Source organism: Thamnophis elegans, chromosome 1, assembly GCF_009769535.1.
Source record: "Thamnophis elegans isolate rThaEle1 chromosome 1, rThaEle1.pri, whole genome shotgun sequence".
In the NCBI taxonomy this organism is placed as follows: Eukaryota; Metazoa; Chordata; class Lepidosauria; order Squamata; family Colubridae; genus Thamnophis; species Thamnophis elegans.
In genome coordinates this window covers 130,615,491-130,640,903 of record NC_045541.1, presented here as the reverse complement: position 1 = coordinate 130,640,903, position 25,413 = coordinate 130,615,491, and the positions used below count along the sequence as shown (strand labels likewise).

Genomic DNA, 25,413 nt, shown 5'->3' with positions numbered 1-25,413 from the left:
GGATATTTAGATATAGGCTGTTGTAATCATGTTCTGCATTAATTCCAAAGTCCAGTTTCTGGTCATCTAATATTATGGCTGTTTCAAGCCCATAACACAGAAAGCTAAAAACATGGGTGTTAGGCGAATAGCATATCATACAAATCAGTTTTTAATTTGTACAGTCTCAGGTGTCACGAAAACACCACAAATCTCATATATGTTTCTCAGTAGTAAGTCTCATGGTGCTCAGTTAAATTCATTTCCATATCAATAGTATAAAAGAACCTCCTGATTCTACATATATGCTTAATGTATTTATGGAGAATCTCTATAAATTCAAATAATAAATTTGTTTCCCAGCACAATCTTTAGAGAAAGAACTCTATTTCAGTGAAACTATAATTTTCTTTCAGTGTCAGACAGATTATGGTTGAGTCAATATCCATACAGCAGATCAAGCTTTAAATTGAATTAATGCCTCCAATGTAAGCAACATCCTTTTCCTATGTCTGGACAATTAAATCAGTCAATTGTTTACTTTGATATGATAGAAACAAATAGACAGGACAGTCAGTCTTTCCCTTTATGAAACAGAAGGTTGCTGATAGATAAACTGTAAACTGCTAAATTCTATTCTTACCAGATCACTGATGAACCATCTGCTGAGAGCATCTTGAGATGTTTTAAGCTTTTGCAACTGAAAATAATCTTCAGCGTATGGGCAGATCATCTGTGTCTTGTATGAAAACATGCAAAGAACAGAATCTTCAGAAAGGTGCAATTTAATTGCATCACTATTGAGCTATTTATAATAGAAGTTGTAGAACTATGATTAGTGACATGAATATTATCAAGCTGTTGATAGTAATGAATCTACGTTTCATAAATATTTGTAGTTTAGGGTGTTCTTCTGGACCTATAGGGTCTTTGGATCCCCAATTGAGCATAACCATTTTTCAGTTGTGAAGTGTTTGGAGAAGTAAGCACACCAATGGATACTTGCAAATTACAGCATAAGTATTATGTCAATAATTAAACTGAAGCACCAGAAAGAGGAGTAAATACAGTACACCAACTCCTTATGGCAAGGGTGTCCAAACTTGGGAACTTTAAGACTTGTGGACTTCAACTCCCAGAATTCCCCAGCCAGCCTTAAAGTTCCCAAGTTTGGACACCCCTGCCTTACAGTGTAGTGCCACATTGCATAGGAAGAGTCCTGGAATCCAGAAATTTATGAGATTAGTCAGATTGTTTTACAAGCATTATTGATGTTTGTTGTCTTATATCAACTGCGTTGCCATTTATGTGGTAATGGGTAAAATAGGTGGAATGCAGGAATAAAGGGCTATTAGATTGCAAGGTAAAATGCAAAAATAGCATAGCAGACTAAAGGTCATGATAACCTATTTTTCACAAAAAGTGATACCATCTTTCTATTTTCATCTTCACTTTAGTCAATTAAAGGATCAATTATTCCCTATAATATATGGATCTTCTTTAATAACTTGTCAAATTGAGCATGCAAAATTCTGCCAAGCTGTAGAATTTTTTCTTCTATTTACTATATGGAGAAGAAAATGAATTGAGAAACGGGGTAGGAAGTGACATTTTGTCATGCATAGTTTATGGATTTAAACATGTGTCATTGCAGTGGCCTTGGGTTCAAGAAAAACAAAGCAACTTCTATAAGAGCAGGGAATGGTTATTCATTCCAACCTATTGTTACCTAAGGAGATATGGACAAATTGAAGAGGTCAAAGTCTGGCTTGAACTGCTCCAGTTATTTATGGCTAAAGATAAATTAGATTATCCAGCTTATCTGTACTTAAATGAAAACTAAAAGAAAAGACTAAACAGATTTCTAGAAGGTGTAAATCTTGGAAAGGATGAGAGCAATGTATACCTTATGAAATATAATAAAGAAGTAAAAGTATTAACTGAATTTCAGTAAACCTTTCCTGACAACAAAGATAATTTGAGTTTTGGAAAGATTGATTATCCGAAGAGATGCAACGGGTTAGCAGCAGGATTCCACTGTGTTTATAGTTAGAGTGAAACAATGCATTTGTAGCCCCCACACACCAAATTATTCCTGAATTGCTAGTAAACTCATACAGGAATTCTGGGGATTCCATAGTTCATTCTTAAATAGTAAAATTTTAGTTCTCTTATTGCAGAGAAATGTTTGGAAATAGAATGGCGAAAGCTCTGAAGCATAGAAACTGAAAACTAAAAGTAATGATTAGCTTGATTTAACACAGGTAGTTCCTTGATTTATGACCATGATGGAGCCCAACATTTCTGTTGCTAAGTGTTCCATTTGTTAAGGGAATTTTGCCCCGTTTTACAACCTTTCTTGCCACAGTTGTTAAGTGAATCACTACAGTTATTAAGTTAATCACACGATTGTAAAGTGAATTTGTCTTCCTCGTTGACTTTGCTTATCAGAATGTTGCAAAAGGTGATCACATGACCCCAGGACACTGCAACCATCATGGGCCATGTGACCATGGGGATGTTGCAATGGTCGTAAGTGAGAAATATGGTCATAACTTAACTTTTTTTCACTGTAACTTTGAATGGTCACTAAATAAACTTTTATAAGTCGAAGACTATCTGTAAATCTGTGCAAATGAATTTTCTGGAGAGTTAAATCTGCAATGAAAGCTGGAAGGACAAAATATGGAAATGAAAATGCACAGAATTATAACTGAATATATAAATAAAATGATTGCTGATTCAGTGACCAAATACATTTAATCCAGCTCTTGTAAATGAAAATGAGGTACAAATCATGTTACATAGTTTCATTCTAAATATTATTTCCAACCTGCCCTCTGATTTAAAAATAAATGCTTCTGCATTTCAGACATCTCTATTATTGATGGCCATGTTGTGTTTCTTATGAACAGAAAAGTTTGATGTAGATCACAGAGCTACTGGCTTAAGCCAAAAACCTCTGATAATGTCATATACTGCATTAAGCTATGCGTTCCTTAATTATGGTTGATTGAATAAGCCATAATTGGGTTAGTTTACCTAATATACTAATTGCATAAGCAATAAGCCGACATCAAGGGATTCACATTATAGTTAGTTATACAAATGAACTCACTATGCATTATATCCACTTTCTCTTTTCCAGAACACAAAAACATACCACTGCATGTTTGACTCAACTTCTTCATGTTGCCAACCCATGATTGATTATGGTGTGGCACAATGTCTAACCAACCATGGCTAATCAAGTTCAGAATTTCATAATTGATGAACCATAGTTCTGGCTCTTGCTGTGCCTCCAGATTGTTGAATGTGAGGAGGATTGAATCAGAAAATCAATTCTAAACCATATTTTGGCTCCACATTGGGATTTAAACTCTGGTTAACGATATTCTATATTTTGAGGAACTCAACAGGTGGTATTTAAAGTATCATAATAAATAAATGTAGTGTATTCATTCACATCACAATGTGATGTTTCTTGCTTAATATCTTATATGAATACAATGGTAAGCCACAATTTATAGTTTGTACAATGTGCTTTCAATTAGAATTTATTAAACAAATAGTAATTAAATAAGTTAAATAATGGTTCCTATAAGTCCAACACCTGTGGTAAATATCCCCATACTGTTCAGAGATAATTCCAATGTCATATGATTTATTTTGCTCTGTATCATGACATTTTGCAAAATAATATGCTAAAAATGTTACCATACAATAAATTCACACCCCGGTTTCTTTCCCCATTTCTATTATATACAAAAATAATAATAAGTATTTCCCTCCAGAGAATTAAATGTTTAAATGTTAAAATAAATCATTGTTACAATTAGTTTGGTCCCCTCTCCTGCAGATATCAATGCAGGCCAAGCTATTGCAGAGTAAGTCATTTACAATGCCGAAAATGAACTTGCCTATTTTTACTTTCCACAACAATGTGGTTACTTTCATTTTGGCATATTGCAATACATGAATCTCACCAGTTTGGTCCATAAATCATTATTAATGATTTAATAGCCTATGTGAGCAAGACCACAAAGTATATTAAGTGACACACTGAAGTACAAACTAATCAACATACTTTACCCCAATATGCTATGTGAACTCAATCTTGGTTAATTAGTTGTTTGATGTACTGAAAATACAGATAATAATTTGGCAAGCCATTATTAAGTTAACCATGGGCAAAAGGTCTATTTAAATACATAATTAAAATGCAACATGGCTTAAGGAGAGAGTTACAAAGCTGGATATAGAAAATAGAGGTGAAACAATGCACGTTGATTTGAGAATATTAACATAAAGTTGTTGTGTCAGGCTATAGTTAAATTTGTATTAGGCTGTAGTTAAATTTGAAAATAAAAAGATTATGCAAAAAAACACACCCCAGAACTGTACAATAGAAGAAAATGTTTTCCAAACTGTTAGATGATTGTATGCTAAATGCAACAGAATGTACATGATTACATCTTAAATGATGTAGTGTCTCCATGTTGTAAATTGTTTGTCCTCCCCCCCTCCCTTTTGAACTGTGAGCCGCCCTGAGTCCCCCCAGGGAAAAGGGTGGCATACAAATAAAGTGAAAATGAAAAAAAAAATGAAATGAAATTACAATAGGTAGCTTGCTTTGAGCTTAGCAGCAATAGCAAAATGGTAGAATCGGTACTTCCTTTGCCCACTAGAAATCTTATCCTAGGATTTTTTTTTCTTTCACTGCAGGCAAAGTCACATTGGAAACACAAGCAATTGGGTTCACAGTCAAGATCAAAGCGCTTGCCTTCTGAATTGTCCTGCTGCTTTGTCCTCCCACTTGCCTATAAAAGTTGACAATGCTCAGCAGGCTTCTAGCTCTGGAAAAATCTGGATGCTCATCTTCCTCCTTTGCCTTTCCTGTGTTATCAACAACTTTGTTCAAAGGTGCCACAGAAGCCCAGGAACATTCTTTCCTCATAGTTCATACTTGAGAAAACATGGATTTATCACATAAGTATCAAAATGATAAAAGAGATTCTTTTACTGGACTCAGAGTATCATCCAAACATCTGCTGAATGTAGGAGTTTGTCTAGTACTGGTAAATATTATCATTATAAAGCAATTGTATTTTTTATTGTATTATAACATTTGTATACTGTCTTTCTCTGGAGAGGGATTGATAACCTGTAGCACTCCATGTATTACTAAACTAAAGCTACCCATGAAGTGTAGAAAATATAGCCAGTAAGGAGTTGCAGTTCATCAATATTTGGAATGGGACAGCTTCCAACTAGAGACTCGAGGTTACGTGTGGAAATTTGTCCTTATTTACTGTCACATAAAATAACCCTGTGAGATAGATTGGGCTGACAAATAGTATCTGGCCCAAGTTATTCAAAGAGCTTTGTTGTTGGATTCCTTATCCTCCTGTGACTCCTATGTGTGGATTTTCCTTATCTCCAACAACAGTACTTCATTGCCACAGAGATCTTAGATACCATACTTGGAAATCACAATTACTTGTACATATTCCCAATATCTAGGTTCTTTTTACCTTTCCTAAGGTCGTCTAGCATTGTCTAGCAGGAGTGTGCAAAAGATAGACAGATCTTCAAAGAAATGGTTGCATGTAGTGAATCAATAATAATCTCTCATAACTGTATAACAATACCAATAATAAAACCTTTCTCCCTATAATCATGTTGCTGAAATAAAAGAGGTTTGGGGTAAACAAATGTAGTTCTTTATGTAAGAGCCCAGTGAATTCAGATCACCTTTGGAAATCAAAGGTGATCTGAATCTACATAATTGTTCTTTGCATCTGAAACAAGATATAAATATCAACCAATTTCCATTGACGGAGCTTAAACATCTAATAAAAAGAGATAAACACACACAAACACATCTGAAGTCTCCTTGTCCTGGTGATATACGTTAGAATAGGACTAGTTACTATTCCACCTATCTATAGCATTGTTGTGAGGGTGTCGATATATACTTCAGGCAGTGAGTGGGGGGATAAGTTTAAACAAATAAATGCAAGGATTTGTTTGTTTATTTGTTTAAGAATTTAAGAATTTAAAAAAGAAATAATGATATATAGCCAAAAAGAAGTGCAGTTCCAGATAATTATTCTCAATATAAAAGCAATCAGGTTTTAATCCATTGATAAGCAGTTCAAATGTCTTTGCGAGTGTGGAAAAAATAGCTTTTTACCATATATAGTATAACTGTTCAAGACAGCAATGTAATTCTACCATTACTTCATCTTGTCTCAAGCATTTGAGCTTCCTTAGAGTACTAATTAATATATATTTGTGTGTGTGTTCCTGTTCTCTGCAGTGTTTTCTGCAATGTTTGGTCTCAATAGAAGAGCATATTTGTAATTCAGGGTTGAACTATGGAGTCCTTGGTGCCCTCTAAGCTTTGTTATTTTCTTCCAGTCTGAGCTACAAATATTCTTTTCTATTGAGACAAAAGATTAGTATATGCTTTCCTATTAAACAGGAATGTAATGTTTTGACGTATATTTATCTATAAGCTAATTTTTTATTCTTCCAGTGGGATATGAAAGATATTTTTCTTCAAAATATGGTTAATTAAAACCTAATATTTATAAAACAAAATAGATATATCAAAATGAACAGCAGCCTGAGCTGTTTTACAAAGAAATTATTGCATAGGAAGCCGAGAAAAATTAGAATGGCAGCGTCTGAAGGAGAAAACATGTGAATGTTTAAGTCATGGTGGGAAAGCCAGCTGTGTTGCACTATGATGAAGTCTCCGATAGCCATAAATTATGGGAGATTATGTCCCACCATCTGTGGTGTATAACATTGGGACTATATTATGAGCTTGAATTGATGGTGAATCAATAAACAGATTCATATGTAGTCAGTGCAAAAGCTCTCAGGTTGCATCAAGACATTCTGGATAAAAATAAATAAAATGTTAGTCTTTATTTGAAAATAAAAATACCATACATTTATTTGTATTACTATTTTTAAGTAACTTTTGCAAAATGATTAAGATTTAAACATGCTGCTATATAATTATCTGAATTCCTCTCTAATAGCTCATGGATAAAAATGTATTTAAAGTAATGTTTATTTTTTATAATTTTTATGCTACTCATCTCCCCTACATGGTAATTCTGGGCAGCTTGCACATGAAAAAAAGACAAATAAAAATAATTTAAAGATTAAAACTCTTATGCATTGAGGCTACTACATGATTGTAGTGCACAGCAATGTATATATTAATAAGAATGACTGGTTTGGTATGGAGCCAAAGCAAGAGATCTAAAGTGCTCAAGGATGGGAAAAGTTTTTGCATTATTGCCTCTGTGGCATCTGTCCTGAAAAGGACAGTTTCCATACTGATAGTGAAGTGTGAGGTGGGTGGGAATATTTCTGTTGTAAAATATGCAAATGTTTTGGTAATGTGTTTGGCTCCAAAGGGCTATGACACCAATTCTTGGAGGAGGGGAAAAGCTGATAGAGAGGCCCAGAAAATGCTCACTTCCTTTGTTCTTGAATTTGGGTGCGTCAAAAGGGGCCATGGAAATTTTTTGGAACTTACACACTAAATGGAGCTCACAGCAGGTGTTTTATCTGGCACCAAAAAGACAAAAAGGTTGGTGGGGAAGTGTTTGGAATGGACAATTGTAGCTCAGCATGTACTGTGTGTGTGTGACAAACCCCTCCATTCCAAGGAGCAGATGCCTCTTCCAAGTGGTCCAGTTTTTTCCACATCTAGGCTATGCATATCAAAGGAACCTGGTCTCCTAAAGAAATGAAGAACACAAAAGAACTGGAGTAGACTTGGAAGCTTAAGCAGAAGTCAGCACAATCAAGGGAATTTAATGACATAAATTCTGCCATGAGGTAAATAGACAGTTTCAAACTGTCAGGAACATGATCAGAATGCAATTCATGGAAATGCCTCAATATTATTATTGTACAGTATGCATACATAATATACAGTATCTTCTGCAATGAGTCAAGAAGTTAGTTGGATTGTGTATATCCTAGGAAATCTTACAAGGTTACAAATCTTTCCTGATTCCAGATTGCCACTTTAATACAAATGTGCAATGTGGTGATTGGATACAAATAAATTGAAATATGTGATTGTTTGGGATATGGATGCATGGCTGAAGACAGTGAAATTACTATAATTTTGTTTTGTATAAAAACAATGCTTTTGTAAGAGTATTTAGTTTTTTTTTTGTTTTTTTTACTTAGTGTCCATTTTTCTACTTTTGCGAACCATTCTTCAGCCAATAAGCAAGATAAAACTTTTTTAAGTAACCAAATAAATATTAAAGTGTTTGGAGTACTAAAGAATGATGGGAAGTGAGTTAATAAATAGTACCCCATATTGGATATTTAAGCTGAGAGAGTGGAGGCAAAGTATGGTTTAGAATTGATTTCCTCATTACTGAGATAGCTATTCCTCCATTCTTCAGCTAACAGAAAATTATATTAACCAAAAATTAGATATACTGGTAGTCCTCAACATTGACCACAATTGAGCCCAAAATTTATGTTGCTAAGTGAAACCTTTGCTAAGTGAGTTTTGCCCCATTTTATATTTTTCTTGCCTTTGTTGTTAAGTGAAACATTTTGCAGCTGTTACATTAATAACACGGTTGTTAAGTGAATCTGGCTTTTTCATCGACTTTGCTTGTCAGAAGGTTGCAAAAGCTGATCATATGACCCCAGGACACTGAAGCAGTCATAAATATGAGTCAGTTGCCAAGCATCTGAACTTTGATCATGTGATCATGGGGATGCTGCAATGGTTGTAAGTGTGAAAAACGGTCACACTTTTTTTCAGTGCTGTTGTAACTTTGAACAGTCACTAAATGAAATGTAAGTGAGGGACTCCTTGTACTTTCTTTGGTGACCCCTAACTTGCCTCTATGGCCTTTATTGGGAATCATTGCTGGATTATCCTGTCCTGGTAATGCATGGATAGTGCATGATAGGCAAACTATTAGTTGAATCCTCCAACTTTGCTGCCATCTCTCTTACCATAAGTAGTTCACTACCCAGTGGGGAAAAGATGCACTAATCACAGCAGAGTAGTGGAGGTCTGACTGAAGGATTTGGCCCCTCAACTCTCAGTTCTTTCTCACGTGCTGAATAAATACATCCCATTCTATCATAATCCAGACTGAATAAAATAAAACAACATCCACATACATAGAGACAGAAATAAAAAGCACAGATCACTGCATTTATTAAGATTTATCTTTCTTTCCTTCTTTTCTTCCAAAAATGCCAACTTCCTTGGTGTTCTCTTCAAGAAAGAGTACCCAGTGAGTGGAAGGAAGGGGCGCTCTTGGTCCCATAATTCCAGTTACAGTATGATTAAAGTGATTACAGTATGCCATCTGAGGAGTCTAGCTCTATTCTTCAATTCTGATAGACCACTGTTTAAAATTTATTGGCCACTATCCATCAGCAGCAGGTTGTAAAATGGTTCCCATTCTTTTACCCTACTGTTATACAGGTAGACATGGACTTGTGGCAGGAAACCATTCTGTTCATTAAATGAAACACAAACGCAAGAGACCACTGGCACCGGGTCCAGTTCTGTAGCAAGTTCATAGCAGAGTGGTGGCAGACAAGGCTATCCAGGGACGAAGAAGACAGGAGGCGTGCTCCCATCAGCCTGAAAAGCCCATAATTGCTCTTTGATTTTACCTTCTATGGGTCACTTGGCTTTATTACCGAGATAATGGGCAGCAAAAGATAATAGTTGTCTTTGGATGCTCTCCCAAATTATTACATCAATATTACTTGCCTCAGTACTTACCTAATTAAAAGTCATATTGCTGGAAATAGTCCAAAGCCAAAGTGGATGTTCATTCATTTGTTCCTTAAATGATGACATGTAGAGCAACAGCATATGGAAGGAGCAAGGTCAGAAGAGAGATCTGATGTGCTGAAATGGCTGCACATGTGAGAAAAGAACATTTACTGCCTGCACAGATAAGCAGCAGATGAAGCAAAGTAATATCTAATTTCTGGTGTATGTGATTCCTATAAATTCTTGCTTTCTATTACCCACAAGAAGAGGACTTTATATCATGTTTTGTTCCCAGCTCACAAAATTCCAGCTAGCTACTGGTAGTTATGTTGGACTTTTATTTGTTTTTAACCCATTTTTATTATTTTTAATATGTAACTCAAAGCAGCAATCATACCTCATACTCTTTCCTCCTCCTATTTTTCTCACAAGTCTCCAAAGTGGGTTGGGCTGAGAGAAACTGATCAGCCCACAGTCACCCAGCTGGCTTTCATGTCCAAAGTGGAATTAGAACTCACATTCTCCTAGTTTCTAAACTGATGCCTTAATCACTATACCAAACTGGCTCTTTGCCGACTGTTCAAGTAGCTGCCCTAGGAAAATTAGTTACTGTACTGTATAGAAGACAATTGTTCTCCTTTAAAATGTTTCACATTTCAAAATCTAGTAACTGCCTTGTACTCATTCTTCTCTAATCATGATTACTCTTCAGAATGAGAGGTGGGGAAACATAACCCACCACATGTAGGAGAAATAGCAAAGTCACACTTGGGTGCAACTATGAAGGGAAGCAGGAAATGTGATGGTGAAGCATTGCAGTCCCCTGCTATGTGGCAGGAGAGATAATTCCTTGGATCCTGGAGGAGGCAGGTGTTCCCAAGAATAGCCAGTTGCTTCAAAAGAGACACAACAAAGCTGAATGGGGCATTTCCTCTGGAGCTGGAACAGAAGCCAAGCTCAGCTTCCCAAGTCTCACAGTGTCTTGGGGTCTGAGGAGGCTGTGCCAAAGTAGAAGGGGCCACACCCAGCACTGAGTTTTTTTCTTAAGACACGAGTGAAGAAAATAAATTATATTTTTGTGGGAAGCATGAAATGTTATAAATAAAGAAATGTTTTAATTATATAAATCAATTTTAGGAAAATTATAGAAGCATAATTAAACACTAAATGTGGCTATTTGTCTTTACGGAATAGTTATTTTTTATCAATGAAGTTATTGCCACCTCTTAGTGACCACTTAAAAACGGATATTGTCCATAGCAATCTGCCCCTAACCTGATTTTTTGATGGTACTCTCATCACTCACAACTTAAAATAGAGAACAACAGCTAAAAAACACAAGCAAATTGGAGGTATTATTGAATGACTACAGGAAATTTGTAGGGCTGTAAGGGTAAAGTATTTGGCCTGGCCTCACAGTTTTAGATTACCTGCAATTCAGATCAAGACAAATAAGTCTAGTTTGTTAAAATTGTGCTAGGTATTATTTACAAGAGCAACTTACATTTATTTGGGTGTGATGAAGGTTTTTTTTTGTTATGTTAGCAGTCATATTTTAAAAGTATCTGAGTCAGAACCCAGTTTTAGACAGTTTCAGGAATTGTAAGAAACTCAATTGCCTCCACTAGTCAAAACTAAGTTTAAAACAAGCCAAAAACAAGCAAACGAATCATAGAAATGATGCTGGTAGGCTGCACTTTTTGTAACTCTGAAATACAATCTTTCACACCTCTTGCTACAGATGTGCTAATGCAGCTTTAGAGTCTAAATGAGTGGAGAGTATTTATCAATCATACTCTTAGATCGTTTGCTAGAATAAATAGACATGTGTCAGCTTCCCCTAGCAGAGAAAATCTTTCATTGTTTGTGTGATGCAGTAGAGCATGTAGCCCAAACGGAATATGCAGCTCTGCATTAGAAAACATTAGAAGTGTTCATTGGCATAGCTGTGTCAAAAGAAGAAGGGATAGGTTGGGAGCAGTAGAGCCTCGGGGAGGAAAACTGTTTCTTTAATGATACTATTGTTCTCCTTATGAAATGATCCTTATCCGATAGGATCAAAGGTAAAGTATTTCAGGTTGTCTTATCAAACGAGAACAATACTCCGAAAGAATAGCAAGAACAAAATAGTATTTGTACAGCATGTAAAATTTACCCTTAGAATCTAATGCTACTAAATAAGATAATAGTATTTATTCATTCATTCATTCATTCTTCACATTTCTGAGGCAGAATTAAAAACCAAAATACAAAACATCTAACAGGACAGAAGAGGAAGGTGGTTATCCCATTGGAACGATCATCCATTAAAAATCTGTAAAACCTTTCATTGAGGGAGCTCACATATTACTGTAAATTAAAAAAAGCTTGCATTCAAAGCATGTTTTAAAGAAAGGATGGTTCTGGCTATTAAAGTCTTTGGAGCAGTGATGGGTTCCTACCAGTTCAAACCACTTCGGCCGAATGGGTAGTAGTTTGGTGGCCTGGGTCGCTGGAACCGGCAGCAACCCAGCCCTGCCATGCCCCCGAACTGGTTTCCTAGTCACTGCTGTCGCCATCTTGTTTTTCAGTTCTGCGCATGCACACAATTTCTATTGCAGTGCACATGCATGCACAATGCACATCAAATGCACATATGAGCAAACTGGCAGTGGTGCCAGCTGGAACCCACCCCTGCTTTGCAGGGATGCTATTCCAGGAGGCCACAACAAAGAAGATACTCCTTCAGGTGCCATCAGATCACATGCCTTAATGTTGACTGTCTGATCTTGCAAGAGGAGCAAAAATTAACCATTAACTTCAGTTGAAAGTTGTTTCAAACTAAGATAATTAAATCAAAAGGGCAAACATCAGGCATACTTGCAATGGTTAAAGGCACTGAGGATACACGTTCTAGTCCTCTTAGCCATAAACTTTGCACCCATCACTCTTAACCTTAAGGAGGTAGCAAAGGCAACCTATTTCCAAATATTTTTACTAAAAGAATTCATGGACTTGTCTGTATAAGTAACAGTATTAGTCAATACTGATTCAAAGATACCAAACTAGGGGTGAAATTCAGCAGGTTCTGAAAGGTTCTGGCGAACCGGTAGCATAAATTTTGAGTAGTTCAGAGAACCGGCAAATACCACCTCTGGCTGGGCCCAGAATGAGAAGGCAATGGAGATTTTGCAGGATCCTTCCCCTGCCACGCCCACCAAGCCACGTCCACAGAACAGGTAGTAAAAAAAATTGAATTTCACCACTGTACCAAATAATTAAATTCCGTTAGTTTCTGAGGCTCAGACTATCCACAAATTCCCAAAGTGTGCAGATAAAGAACAACATCTGCAAAATCTTGAATACTGAACACAATTCGGAACTATGCTCTGGAATGTATATTTTTTATCAAGAAGGGATATCAGAAAATATCAAAACGTGACAGTCATAGCTAGGAGAGCCTTTGCACAACTTCAGATTGTGCACCAATTGCAGCCTCTCCTGGATTAGAGTGCCTGGGCTCAGTCATCCAAGTCCTAGTCATCTCATGTTTGGAGTGTTGCAACAGGCACTGTTGTGGCTACCCTTGAAGAGCATTTGGAAGCTACAATTGGTGCAGAGAACAGCAGCGCAGGCAGTTTTTGAGGCCCCAATATTGGTCCATGTAACACCACACTATTGTGAGCAGCCCTAGCTTCCAGTTTGCTTCTGGGTGCAATTCAAGGTCTTGGTAATCACCTTTAAAGCCCTTTAGGGAATGGGTCCAGGCTACCTGAGGGACCATCTCATCCCATTGGGATTGGCACATCCCACCCATGCAGAGGAAACATACTGCAGGCCTCATCAACCTGAATCTTCCAGATGATGGGGTCCAGGAGAGGAATCTTCTCTGCTGTTGGTACTGCCTTTTGAAATATTTTGTTCCCCCTTGAGTGAGGTTGGCTCCTGACCTTCCACAAGAGCTTAAAAAAACAGATCTGCCAGTTGGTCTGGGGCTCCAAAGGGGGAACCTCACATTGGGGGTGATAGATTAATAACAGATCCTACCTCCCCCTGCTTATCCTATTCCCTCCCTCTCCATCTTTTAGCTAGGGTTGTATATTGTGTTTTTGTAGTACGGTAGAATAGAATAGAATAGAATAGAATAGAATAGAATAGAATAGAATAGAATAGAATAGAATTCTTTATTGGCCAAGTGTGATTGCGAGGGGTCTGTAAATATTTTCAAAGCCTTCTTTTTGACTCGTGCAGTATACAGGTCCTCAGTGGAAGGCAGGTTGGGAGTGATTGTTTTTTCTGCAGTTCTAATTATCCTCTGAAGTCTGTGGCTGTCTTGTTGGGTTGCAGAACCAAACCAGACAGTTATAGAGGTGCAGATGACAGACTCAATAATTCCTCTGTAGAACTGTTATGAGCAGCTTCTTGGGCAGTTCCAGCTTCCCGAGTTAGTGCAGAAGGAACATTCTTTGTTGTGCTTATTTGATGACATTTTTGATGTTAGGTGTCCATTTTAGGTCTTGAGATATGATAGAATTTTATTTATAAGTGGTTTATTTATATAGTTTTATCTTTTTAATATTATAAGTTACCTTACGATAATATGGGCGGCTAATAAATTTAATAAATAAATGGTTCCTATGGAGAATATGTTTTAAGGCTCTCCGGTTCTTTTCTTCCATGTGATTCATGAAGTTTATTGATTCAGGCCCATTTCTGAAACAATTTTTTGTCTGAAACAAATAATGGGACAGAATTTCCACAAAAGTTTTGAATCTTGTGGGACCTTCTAGTTCTATACAACTTGTTAGTTATTTGATTTGGCTGGCTGTAAAGCTGCTTTTGCAACTTGTTCCACATGATTCTTATCTGTTAGGTGGTTAGTGAAGGCACAATAATAGAAAGTATGTAAATAAGGTTGCTGATTCCTGGCAAATTGTGCTCTTCTAATATGAAATATTATCGTGTAATTCCAGCCCATTTTATTTCAGAATGGTTTCTATAGCGTTGACTACCTCTACTGGTTTAAATAGCTTCAACAGCAGCTGCTATTGTTGGCTGGGTTCCTGTACCCAGTGTGAAGAACCAACGTCTACACAGAATCAAAGAAAAGAGAAATAAACTCTTTTATTTCTGTACAGAAGAGGATACTGTCAAGGAGAGCACCAGAATCAGATGCAGTTATTTTTATACAATTTTATAGGAAATAAGAGAGAATTGCAAATTACCGGTAGTTACAAAGTTACATGATAGTTACACATGCACACAAAGCCATCCCATAATACTTCATTATTTAATTTTGCTTCATATACTGTAAGTTGTTGCCTCTGGATGTGTTTTTCTCTATGCTAATGATGAACTTCACTTACCTCTAAGAGGTAAGATGTCCCTCTTGTCCAGAAAACCCTAAGTACTGCTGAAGCAAAATATCATGTCACCTTCCTTGATGGTTCAAGATATCCTAGAACAGTGATGGCATTTCCCCCCTGCTCCCTCTGTTAAAGAAGAATTCCTTCTATCAGGTAAAGGCACAATTTATAACTTTGTGAGTTAATTCATAGATTACAAAAACCTCTAATTATTTATTTAATAAGCTAATAAGCCATCATATCCTCAAACTGAAGGGTTGCCATAGGTATAAGTTAAAGCTAAGGGCAGAAAGTGAAGAGGAACTATAGAGCCTCTTGATGCAGGTGAAGAAGGAGAGTGCAAAAGTTGGCTTGAAACTCAACTTTAAGAAAACTAAGATCATGGAATCTGGCCCTCTCAGGAAAGCTATGGCAAATCTAGACAGCATACTAAAAAGCAGAGACATCACCCTCCCAACAAAAGTGCATATAGTCAAGGTTATGGTTTTCCCAGTTGCAATGTGTAACTGTGAAAGCTACATAAGAAAGGCTGAGCGCCAAAGAATTGAGGCCTTTGAACTATGGTGCTGGCGAAGACTCCTTGGACTGCAAGGCAATCAAAGTCAGTCCTAGAGGAGATCAACCCTGACTGCTCTTTGAAAAGCCGGATCCTGAAGATGAAACTCAAATACTTTGGCCACCTAATGTGAAGGAAGGTCTTACTGGAGAAGAGCCTAATGCTGGGAAATATTGAGGGCAAAAGAAGAAAGGGATGGCAGAGAATGAGGTGGCTGGATGGAGTCACTGAAGCAGTAGGCGTGAGCTTAAATGGGCTCCAGAGGATGGTAGAGGACAGGAAGGCCTGGAGGAACGTTGTCCATGGGGTTGCAATGGGTTGGACATGACTTTGCAACTAACAACAACAAACTTCCACTCACCTGACTCTGTCATATTATTATAGCTATGGAAGCGAGCATTGCCCTCCTATCCACGAATCTAACTGGCTACTAAGAGCCATAGAACGGGGCTTAATCTTATTCAACAGAATAATTAAATTCTTATGTAAGAAAACATCTACAAAATAAATGAAAAGGTTTGGATCTTTGACTTTGCATTTTACGCTGTTTTTACACAATTAGTCCGATAGAAGGAGCCCTACCTTCTTTCTCGCTGAAAACAGACCTATGTAAAATTTGCAGGAACCTAATTTCCGGTTCCCTTTAAGCTGGGAAACATCTTCCATTTGAGGGGAGAGAGAGGTAAAAATGCATAAAACCTGGTGAAAGAACACATACACGTTTGCTATTTATATCTTTTCTAAACTGTCATTTCTAACTTATTAAAAAAAATCAGGTCTCCTTCTTTAGTAGTTTGGTATTTATCTCCCCGCTCTCCCCCACCTCCAAAAAAAAGATGCTGCTGTAGAAGAAGATGTGCTTCTTCGTTGATTTCGGTTAGTGGAGTTAAGGATATTTGGGAACGTTTTGTCATAATCTGTTCGTGCGCAAAAGAGAAGGAAATCTCGAAGTTAAAAGCAAAGAAAGGTTTGTTCCTTCGTTCATTAATGAACATTTGTTTTGAAAACCCGGTTCTAGTTTTTCCTAACGCAAGTTTTCAACGGAAGTAACTCTGCTAATCTGTTGCACTAAAGAAAGAAAGAAAAAAGTAAAGCGTTTGTGTTTACACATCGGTTTTGGTAGGCTACACTTCAGGGCATGTATTTCATCTGTCAAGCAATGCTAACTGAAGCATTTCCGCCACTCTTCAACCCTCGAAAGACTTGAACTGTAATACGGACCGGAAGTATATATTAAATCCATGAGGTCGTAAAACATTACTCTTAGCGATACAGACGGAAAATGAGAGTTGAATTGGTAGAATGCTGCACTGTGTAGTTCTTTGGTTATTATTCCCACTAAAATAACTCGGATATGGATCTTTGGACATCTCATTTTGTAGCTTTTAGTAACCGCTTGCTCACAACTCGTTTTTTTCAGCGATGGACACCTCTATATTCGCTATTTCTGACTTGCTAATGAATAAACCAAAGGAAAAATGACTACTCGTCAATATCCCTGGATGGGGTGGGACTAGAATCGAAGCCTTGAAGGGACGGAAGACTTGCAAGTCTTCCTCTAGCGCGATCCGGAGTGGACTCTGGGAAGCCTTTTTATTTTTTTTCCTTTTGCAAGGAAGGGCAGTTCGTTCATGGCTCCCGGGAAAACAGCTAGGAAAACTATCCGGTAAGTGCTTTAAATAGTCCACAATCGAGTACGGGAAACGGAGCCACTGTGTTGGAGCGCCTTTTGAACGGAGACGGCTATTGTCAGGGTTCCGGAGCCGAGCAGAGCAGGGTGGGATAAAAAGCAATGGTGGATTTCAATACTAGGCACTACAGTTCAGAAAAAAGCAAAGAAAATCGTAAGTTTGAGGTTAGCCTTACGAAGCGCTATACTCTTTTTCTGAGTTCCACATAAGGCTGCATACTTCCAAAGGGGATGTCGTGATTGGTGGGTATAACTTTTTACATGTTTTACATGACCTCTGACACAACCCCACAATCATGTGATCAAAATTCAGATGCTTTGTAACTTACTTGTATGACAGTTGCTGTGTCCCAGTCACCTTTTGCAACTTTCTCACAAGCCTATTCATATAATTCCTTGTTTTTCAAACTTGGCAACTTTGCATTGCCTTCTTTGATAAAGTGACTAAGTGAGTGGATGAGGGAAATGCTGTTGTTATAATTATACTTGGACTAAACCAAGGCATTTGAAAAAGTAGATGACAGCCTACTTTCTTGGTAAGGTAGAACAATGTGGGACAGACAGCATCACCATCAGATGAATCCGTAGCTGGTTGACCAACTGCACTCAGCATTTGTTGTGCTGAGTTGTCAATGGAACTACATATACATGGAGGGAAGCATGCAGTGAGGTTCTGTCTTGGGCCAGTGCTCTTCAACATCATAAGCTGTGGTGGTGCAGTGGTTAGAGTGCAGAACTTCAGGCTACTTCTGCTGACACCTGGCTGCCTGCAATTTGGCAGATCAAATCTCATCAGGCTCAAGGTTGACTCAGCCTTCCATCCTTCCAAGGTGGGTAAAATGAGGACCCAGATTGTTGGGGGCAATCTGCTGATTCTGTAAACTGCTTAGAGAGGGCTGTAAAAGCACTGTGAAGCGGTATATAAATCTAAGTGGTATTTGATGAGTTCATTTGATTAGTTCCCCTTCTATCCCCTCATCTAGATCATTTATGAAGATAGCAATCTCCATAAATGATCTAGATGAGGGAATAGAAGGGGAACTCATCAAATTGGAAGACAATACCGAATCAGCACTTTGGAAGACAGATTCAAGATTCAGAAGGATCTTGAAAGACTCCAGCATTGGACCCTATCCAACAAGATGCAGTTCCGTTGTGAGAAAAAGCAACATCCTGCACCTAGGCAGGTAAAACCACATCTGCAGGTATAGAATAGGCAGTGTATGGTTCAACTGTAGTAACTGTGATCTTAATGTCCTGGTGGACAGTCACTTAAGTATGAGCCAACAGTGTGTTGCAGCTGTCAAAAGAGCCAATGCAGCCCTATGTTGCATCAACAGAAGGGTAGCATCAAGATCATGAGAAGTGACAACACAGTTCTATACTGCATAGTGAGGCCACACTTGAAATACAGGTAGTCCTCGACTTACAACAGTTTGTTTAGTGACCGTTCAAAGTTATAACAGCAATGAAAAAAATGACTTATGATCACTTTTCACACTTATGACCATTGCAGCATCCCCATGGTCATGTGATTTACATTCAGCTGCTTGACAGCTGGTTCATACATAAGTGCCCCGTGGTCATGTGATCATATTTTGCGACCTTCTCTCAAGCAAAGTCAATGGGGAATCCAGATTCATTTAACAACCATGTTACTTATTTAACAACTGAAGTGATTCACTTGCAGTGGCAAAAAAAGTAATACATTGGGGCAAAACTCACTTAACAAATTTCTCACTTAGCAACACTGGACACAATTGTGGTTGTAAGTCAAGGACTACCTGTATTGTATCAAGCTCTGGTTGCCATGGTACAAAAAAGACATTGAGACTCTTGAAAGAATGCAGAGAAGAGCAACAAAGATGATGAGTCTAGAAGCTAAACCATATGATGAATGGTTAAAGAGAGTAGGTATGTCTAGCATATCAAAGAGAAGAATTGGGGGGGGGGTGATATGATAGCTGTCTTCTGGAACTTGAGGGGCTGTCACAGGAGGAGGTAGTTGACTTACTCACCAAAACATTTGAGGACAGGATAAGAAGCAAAAGAGTGATCCAATTGGAAACTATGTAGAAACTTCCAGACATTGTGGGTCCTGGAGGTTTTCAAGAAAAGTTTGGACAACTATTTGTGCAATTTGTCTGGGATGCAATAAGGTCTTCTGCTTTGGGCAGGGTGTTGGACTAGAAGACCTCCAAGATCCCTTCCAGACCTATGACTCTAAGATGTGCAGACTTCAACTCCCAGAATTCCCCAGCCAGCATGCCGGTTGCAGAATTCTGAAAATTGAATCTTAGAAGTTGCCAAGTTTGAAAATCATTTATAATAAGTAATGTATAATTAATAGAATATAATATAGATTGGAAACATCATTTCAGGACTGGACAACCAGCTTTCATTTATGAGTTGTTGTTCCAGAGTGATTACTGGAAAGGGTCAATCTGACCTGCAGAGAGGCAGGCTATTCCAGAAGCCAAGAGCTATAACTGAGAATGCCTGTTTGCAGTTTCCACTTTCATCATATTCCAAAATTGGGTGGGGGAGGGAGAGAGATCCACAGAGTGACCTTCTGTCCAGAATGAGGAGATTGTGCCTGGAGCACAACAAGGACCCAAGCCATTAAGACCTTGATAAATAATAATCACCACCTTCCACTGGCAGGCAGTACAGTAACACCAGAAAATTGGTTTTATTCTACACAAGTGGTTGTTTTTATTCTATTTTTTTCCAGGCTGCAGAAAAAAATATCACCAAACCTTTATAATCAAGAGGCAAAACTCTAGTGATATAAAATTGGGTTTGATGGACTTTTCCCATCTTTGTTTTTCACTGAACCTCGTTAAATTCTCTTAGTTTAAAAAAAAAAAAAAACTACTCAAAACTGCACCTTTTGGCTCAACATGAAGGCTGCTGCATTTTGCACTAGGCACAACTTCCAAATCTTCTCCAAGGGCAGCCCCATGTAAAGCAAATTGCTGCAAGCTAAGCAGCAAATAAGGAAGGCATGAGCATTCATGGCCAATACACGTAGTCCTCGACTTACAACCACAATTGAGCACACAATTTCTATTGCTAAGCAAGGCAGTTAAGTGAGTTGTGGCCCACTTTTTTGCCACAGTCATCAAGTGAATCACTGCAGTTATTTATTTATTTATTATTTATTTATTTATTAAATCGATTTATAGGCCGCCCAATCCCCGAGGACTCCGGGCGTCTTACATCAGTTGTTAAGTGAATAAGGTGGCCATTGAGCAAATCTGACTTCCCCCATTGAATTTGCTCGTCATAAGCTAGTTGGGAAGATTACAAATTGTGATCAATCACATGACCCTGAGAAATGACCACTGTCATAAGTACATACCAGTTGCCAAGTGCACCAACTTCGATCATGTAAGCTGCTGATACTGCAATAGTCGTAAATGTGAAAACCAGTCATAAGTCCCTTTTTCAGTGTTCTAACTTCAGTCATTAAACAAATGGTGGTATGTCAAGGCCTACGTATATTCATCACTGCTGTGATTCTTCCCACCCTATTGTTCTCCACCTGTGTTTGATGAAAGTATAGCAGAAGGAGAGCCCTTCTGAGCCTAGGTTTGGTTGATGTAGGTGGGAGGGTTCCATGCATGCATCAATGTACATATGGAAGAGCTCCTCTTCCATATTAAGTGTTTAAGGGGGGGAATTAATTGCTGACAGTCCACACTGTATAATATAGTCCCGCATTTATTTATGATCTATACATTTGGAGCCCTGCTCCAGGCTGGCCAAATATTTGGGTCTTGTGGAAGCTGTTTGGTTTGCAGACAGTGTTCTATCTCAGGGGTCTCCAACCCTCGGTCTGTGGACCAGCACTGGGCCGCAGCATGCCAGAAATCAGGCAGTGCAAGCAAGCAAAGCCCCATTTCCAGGATGCAGGCAACATGTGAAACCATGCCCCTTTTGGTCCCCAAAACCTCTCTCCATGGAACCGGTCCCTGGTCCCTGCAGTCCTACATAATATACATCTCAAACAAAAGTGCAGCTATTCTACATGTTCTGGGCCCAGTGTGGAAGTGAAATTTAGTCATTAGTCCCCTTGGCTTCACACCAATGGTGAAATTCAAAAATTTTTACTACCGAGAATATAACATAAAAATATTTTATTACTAGAGATAATTGAGATGATGTATTGAACTGCAATGGCGTAAATGTTCCCAATACTTAATATAGCTTGTGGAAAATGAAGAATAATGGTGATGGTCAAATAAATGAGGTATAATAATAATAATAATGTATATAAATATATTTGATTTGATAATATGTGAGTTTATATGAATTGTAAGTGATGACTATGGAAGACATGCGCAGAAATATTGTAACCAACTGACACACTGTTTGTAATGGAAGATGGCTTTATGTTTTTGTTTCGTTTGTTTGTGTTTGTCTAAAAATAAAAAAAATAAAAAAAGAATTATAAAATAATACAGAATACAATGTAGAGATACATTATTATTGGATAGATTTAAGACGATGTAATGAATTGTTATAATATGTGAATACAATATCTAGAATATCTCATTTAAAATGAAATAATAGTTATAGTCAAATAAATGACGTACAATGATAATAATTTATACATATATATTTGATTGATAATATGTGATTTCATATAAATTGTGAGGACTATGGAAAGGATGCACAAAATTCTTGTAACCAATCGACATGCTCAATGTAATTGAAGATGTTTTTATGTTTTATGTTTTGTTTGTCTATGTCTGTCTAAAAATAAAAACTCTTTATAATTTTTTTTTTTTACTACCGGTTCTGTAGGCGTGGCTTGGTGGGCGTGGCAGGGAAAGAATACTGCAAAATGCCCATTCCCTCCCCACTCTGGGGCCAGTCAGAGGTGGTATTTGGCAATTCTCCGAACTACTCAAAATTACCACTACCAGTTCTCCAGAACCTGCTGGATTTCACCCTGCCTCACACTTGCCAAGATATCTGCGACCCTTCTATTGTTGTTTTAGTGAGACTTTTTCCCGCAAAACTTTAATCAGCTTAAACATGAGATGCATGGAATGGAGGGTTTAGCAGTGTGGCAGTGACATTTCCATACTAGCTTTATAACTTTTGTTGTCTTTTTATCTTTCTCCTAGGCCCCAGCTGGATCGTCAGTTCCTCCACCGATTCCTAAAGATCCAAACAATTTTATTTCCTACCTTCACCTCTAAGAATGCGCTGATGTTTCTAACCTTGCTTGTAGTTGCTTTGTTGAGTAAGCAAACAATTTTCTAAGACAAATCATTTTGTATGTTTCTTTTTGCCACAATGCAAGATTATTGTCTCTTTTTACTGATACGCTTTTTATAATGTTTCTCCTATCTTTCCTAGCTCAATTGATCATTTACCAGGTGGGACTGATTCCCAGTCAATATTTCTCAGTTCTGGGGGGAAAAGATCTTTATGAGTTCAATAAGCTGACGGCAGTTGCTCTGATTCTCATTGTACTCAATTCTTTGGTAAGAGATTTTTTTTTCTTATGAGGAGAGGGAAAGGTTGGGAAGACAACTGAAATACATATATAAAGTCTTATTTTAGATGTTAAAGAATGGTTTCAAGGGATGGGCATTCTGTCAGTCTTTGAAATGTCTGTATATTGCAGGAATGAGAAAATGAAGCATTACACTTTTATATAATCTAAATTCAGTGACATGATAAAAATTCAGCTTGGTATATATTAATATTCTTCATTGGGATTTTACCTGGCTCTTCTTTTGGTTTCTTTGACAGTTTATTATTTTTTTTATTATAATTGCTATTGGGGTAGAGGGTCTGTTAATTTCATTTATAAAATAATAAAATTTAGTTTAAAAAAAACCTGAACTAGAACACACATGAGGTTTAACATACATACATAGGCTACAGAAAGCCAGATGATCACTAGAGAGCAGCAGAGAAATACAGGCTTTATGTATGCTTATTGTACATATTTTTGCAGCTCGAGTCCTTTGCATCATCCCCCTCCTATAGGCTCACTCTCCAAACTCTACAAGTGTTCATCCTAAATCTCAAACAACATAACACAGTTGATTATTTCAATATGCTGACAGATGAAAGGTCACTACAAAATAAATCATTACTCCATATTAATATCTACTTTATCTGGACCATAAACTATAATGAACATTGATCTGCTGTATGAGCAATATACATATTGCAAGTCAGTTGCCCGAGTATAACTCAGAACTTGTCCCATGATGTTATGATCTGTCATATGTTGCACATATATTTTATACTGTTGAATCGCTTGAATAATGTATTAAAGGTACATGTCTGTGACCAAAGGTAACATGAATTGTTAGGATAGAGTCTAGTGGCATGTAAGGTAAAGGTAAAGGTTCCCCTCGCACATATGTGCTAGCCATTCCCAACTCTGGGGGGGGGGGTGCTCATCTCTGTTTCAAAGCCAAAGAGGCAGTGCTATCCAAAGACGTCTCCATGGTCATGTGACTGACATGATTAAACGTCGAAGGCACATGAAATGCTGTTACCTTCCCACCAAAGTGGTTCCTATTTTTCTACTTGCATTTTTACATACTTTTGAACTGCTAGGTTAGCAGAAGCTGGGTCAAGTAACAGGCGCTCACTCCATTACGCGGCACTATGTATTCGAACCACCAAAATGCCAATCTTTATGATCGACAAGCTCAGGGTCTTAGCCACTGAGCCACCGCGTCCCTCCTAGTGGCATGTAAACTGGTATAATTTTTTTTTAAAACCACAGCCTTGCTCTCTAATATGTTTTACTGCAGAGGCCAATCTACCAAAAAGGGAAGAGAATGAGAGTAGTGTGTCTGAAGAGAAGCATATATCTATATATGTACAGATCCAAACTGGGTTGTGTTGCTTTTGGATTTATATAACTCCTTATATAAATTAGACAGAAATATACAAAAAAGTTCCTTGGCTGCATTTGTTCTGTAATATGCATCGGTTTGAATCTGACACATTGCAAGTTCACCAAAAGAACCAGTTGCCTGTGCATTAAGGAATTAAAGAATATTCCTTATGCTACTAGTCCTTTGTCCAGGAAAAAAAATATGTAAAAATGTTCAAGTCCATGTTAGCCTAACTCAAAGTTTGAAGACTTTTCCCACAACTTTTGGAAAGAATTGTAGGGTCCCAAAGTGTATGTTTGTGTTTTGTTTTTATATTACTCAGAAGAGTTACTAAGGCTAGTGTTGCTTAAAGCTGTAACTGGCTTTTAAAAGAAGGGAAAGTAAACTATACATTGCATGGCTTCTAATATGTTTTCCTACACTTTTATTAGCCAGGGCTTTATATGCATCAGAAACTATGAGATGATCTCTATATGCTCTGCTGTCTGTTATATGATTTCTGGGGCTTCTCTCCACAGATATCCAGTGGGAGGTTTTTGTGGATAGTTTTTCTCCACAAACCTGGCTTTATATGTCCTTTGTTTAAAATCTGATTTTTCTTTTACCAGTTTAACTCTGTATCCCAAATTTGGTCCTGTCTGCTCAGTTTTTGAAGTATGCCAATGAATAGACTGATGGGATCCCAATTCCTGTACATAATTTCTTTCCAACAGACCTTTGGATCAGAAATAATAAAAATAAACTTTAAAGTCTGCTTTAGAAAAATGTGGCTATTTGCTCACCCAACATCCAAATGTTCCTTTAAAACATTGTATCTCCCCATGTTTGATCTTCAGTGGTCTCTCTCTTTGTCTCTTTGTCAGCTGAAGAGTTTAGACCAGTTTATCTGCAATTTGATGTATGTCAGCTGGAGAAAGACACTAACTGAATACCTCCATGGCTACTATTTTCAGGGCCAGGAGTATTATACTCTGAATGTTCTACATGAGGAAATTGATAATCCGTAAGTGGCTAATCATTTTCAGTGCCTTTCTAGTTATTGTTGTAGATGTTTGTGCATCTAGATTTTATTCCAGGTCTGGCTTATATGTACATATTTTTTTTCTCATCTCAGTGTCCATGGACATTTATATATAGTCACAGGGAGTTCATTTAATTTATTC

At 37.5% G+C, this 25,413-nt stretch overlaps 1 protein-coding gene across 2 annotated transcripts in view; it reads left to right on the top strand.

The window, feature by feature from the left end:
- The first annotated feature begins 16,937 nt into the window (after nt 1-16,937).
- The window catches only part of ABCD4 (ATP binding cassette subfamily D member 4), a 31,549-nt gene continuing 23,073 nt past the window's right edge, over nt 16,938-25,413 (top strand). For both annotated transcript variants that reach the window (XM_032231409.1, XM_032231417.1), the window contains exons 1-4: nt 16,938-17,345; nt 22,508-22,626; nt 22,743-22,870; nt 25,114-25,253. In XM_032231409.1, the coding sequence (XP_032087300.1) occupies nt 17,311-17,345; nt 22,508-22,626; nt 22,743-22,870; nt 25,114-25,253 (422 nt within the window). In that variant the 5' untranslated portion in view covers nt 16,938-17,310. The remainder of the gene's footprint in view (nt 17,346-22,507; nt 22,627-22,742; nt 22,871-25,113; nt 25,254-25,413) is intronic.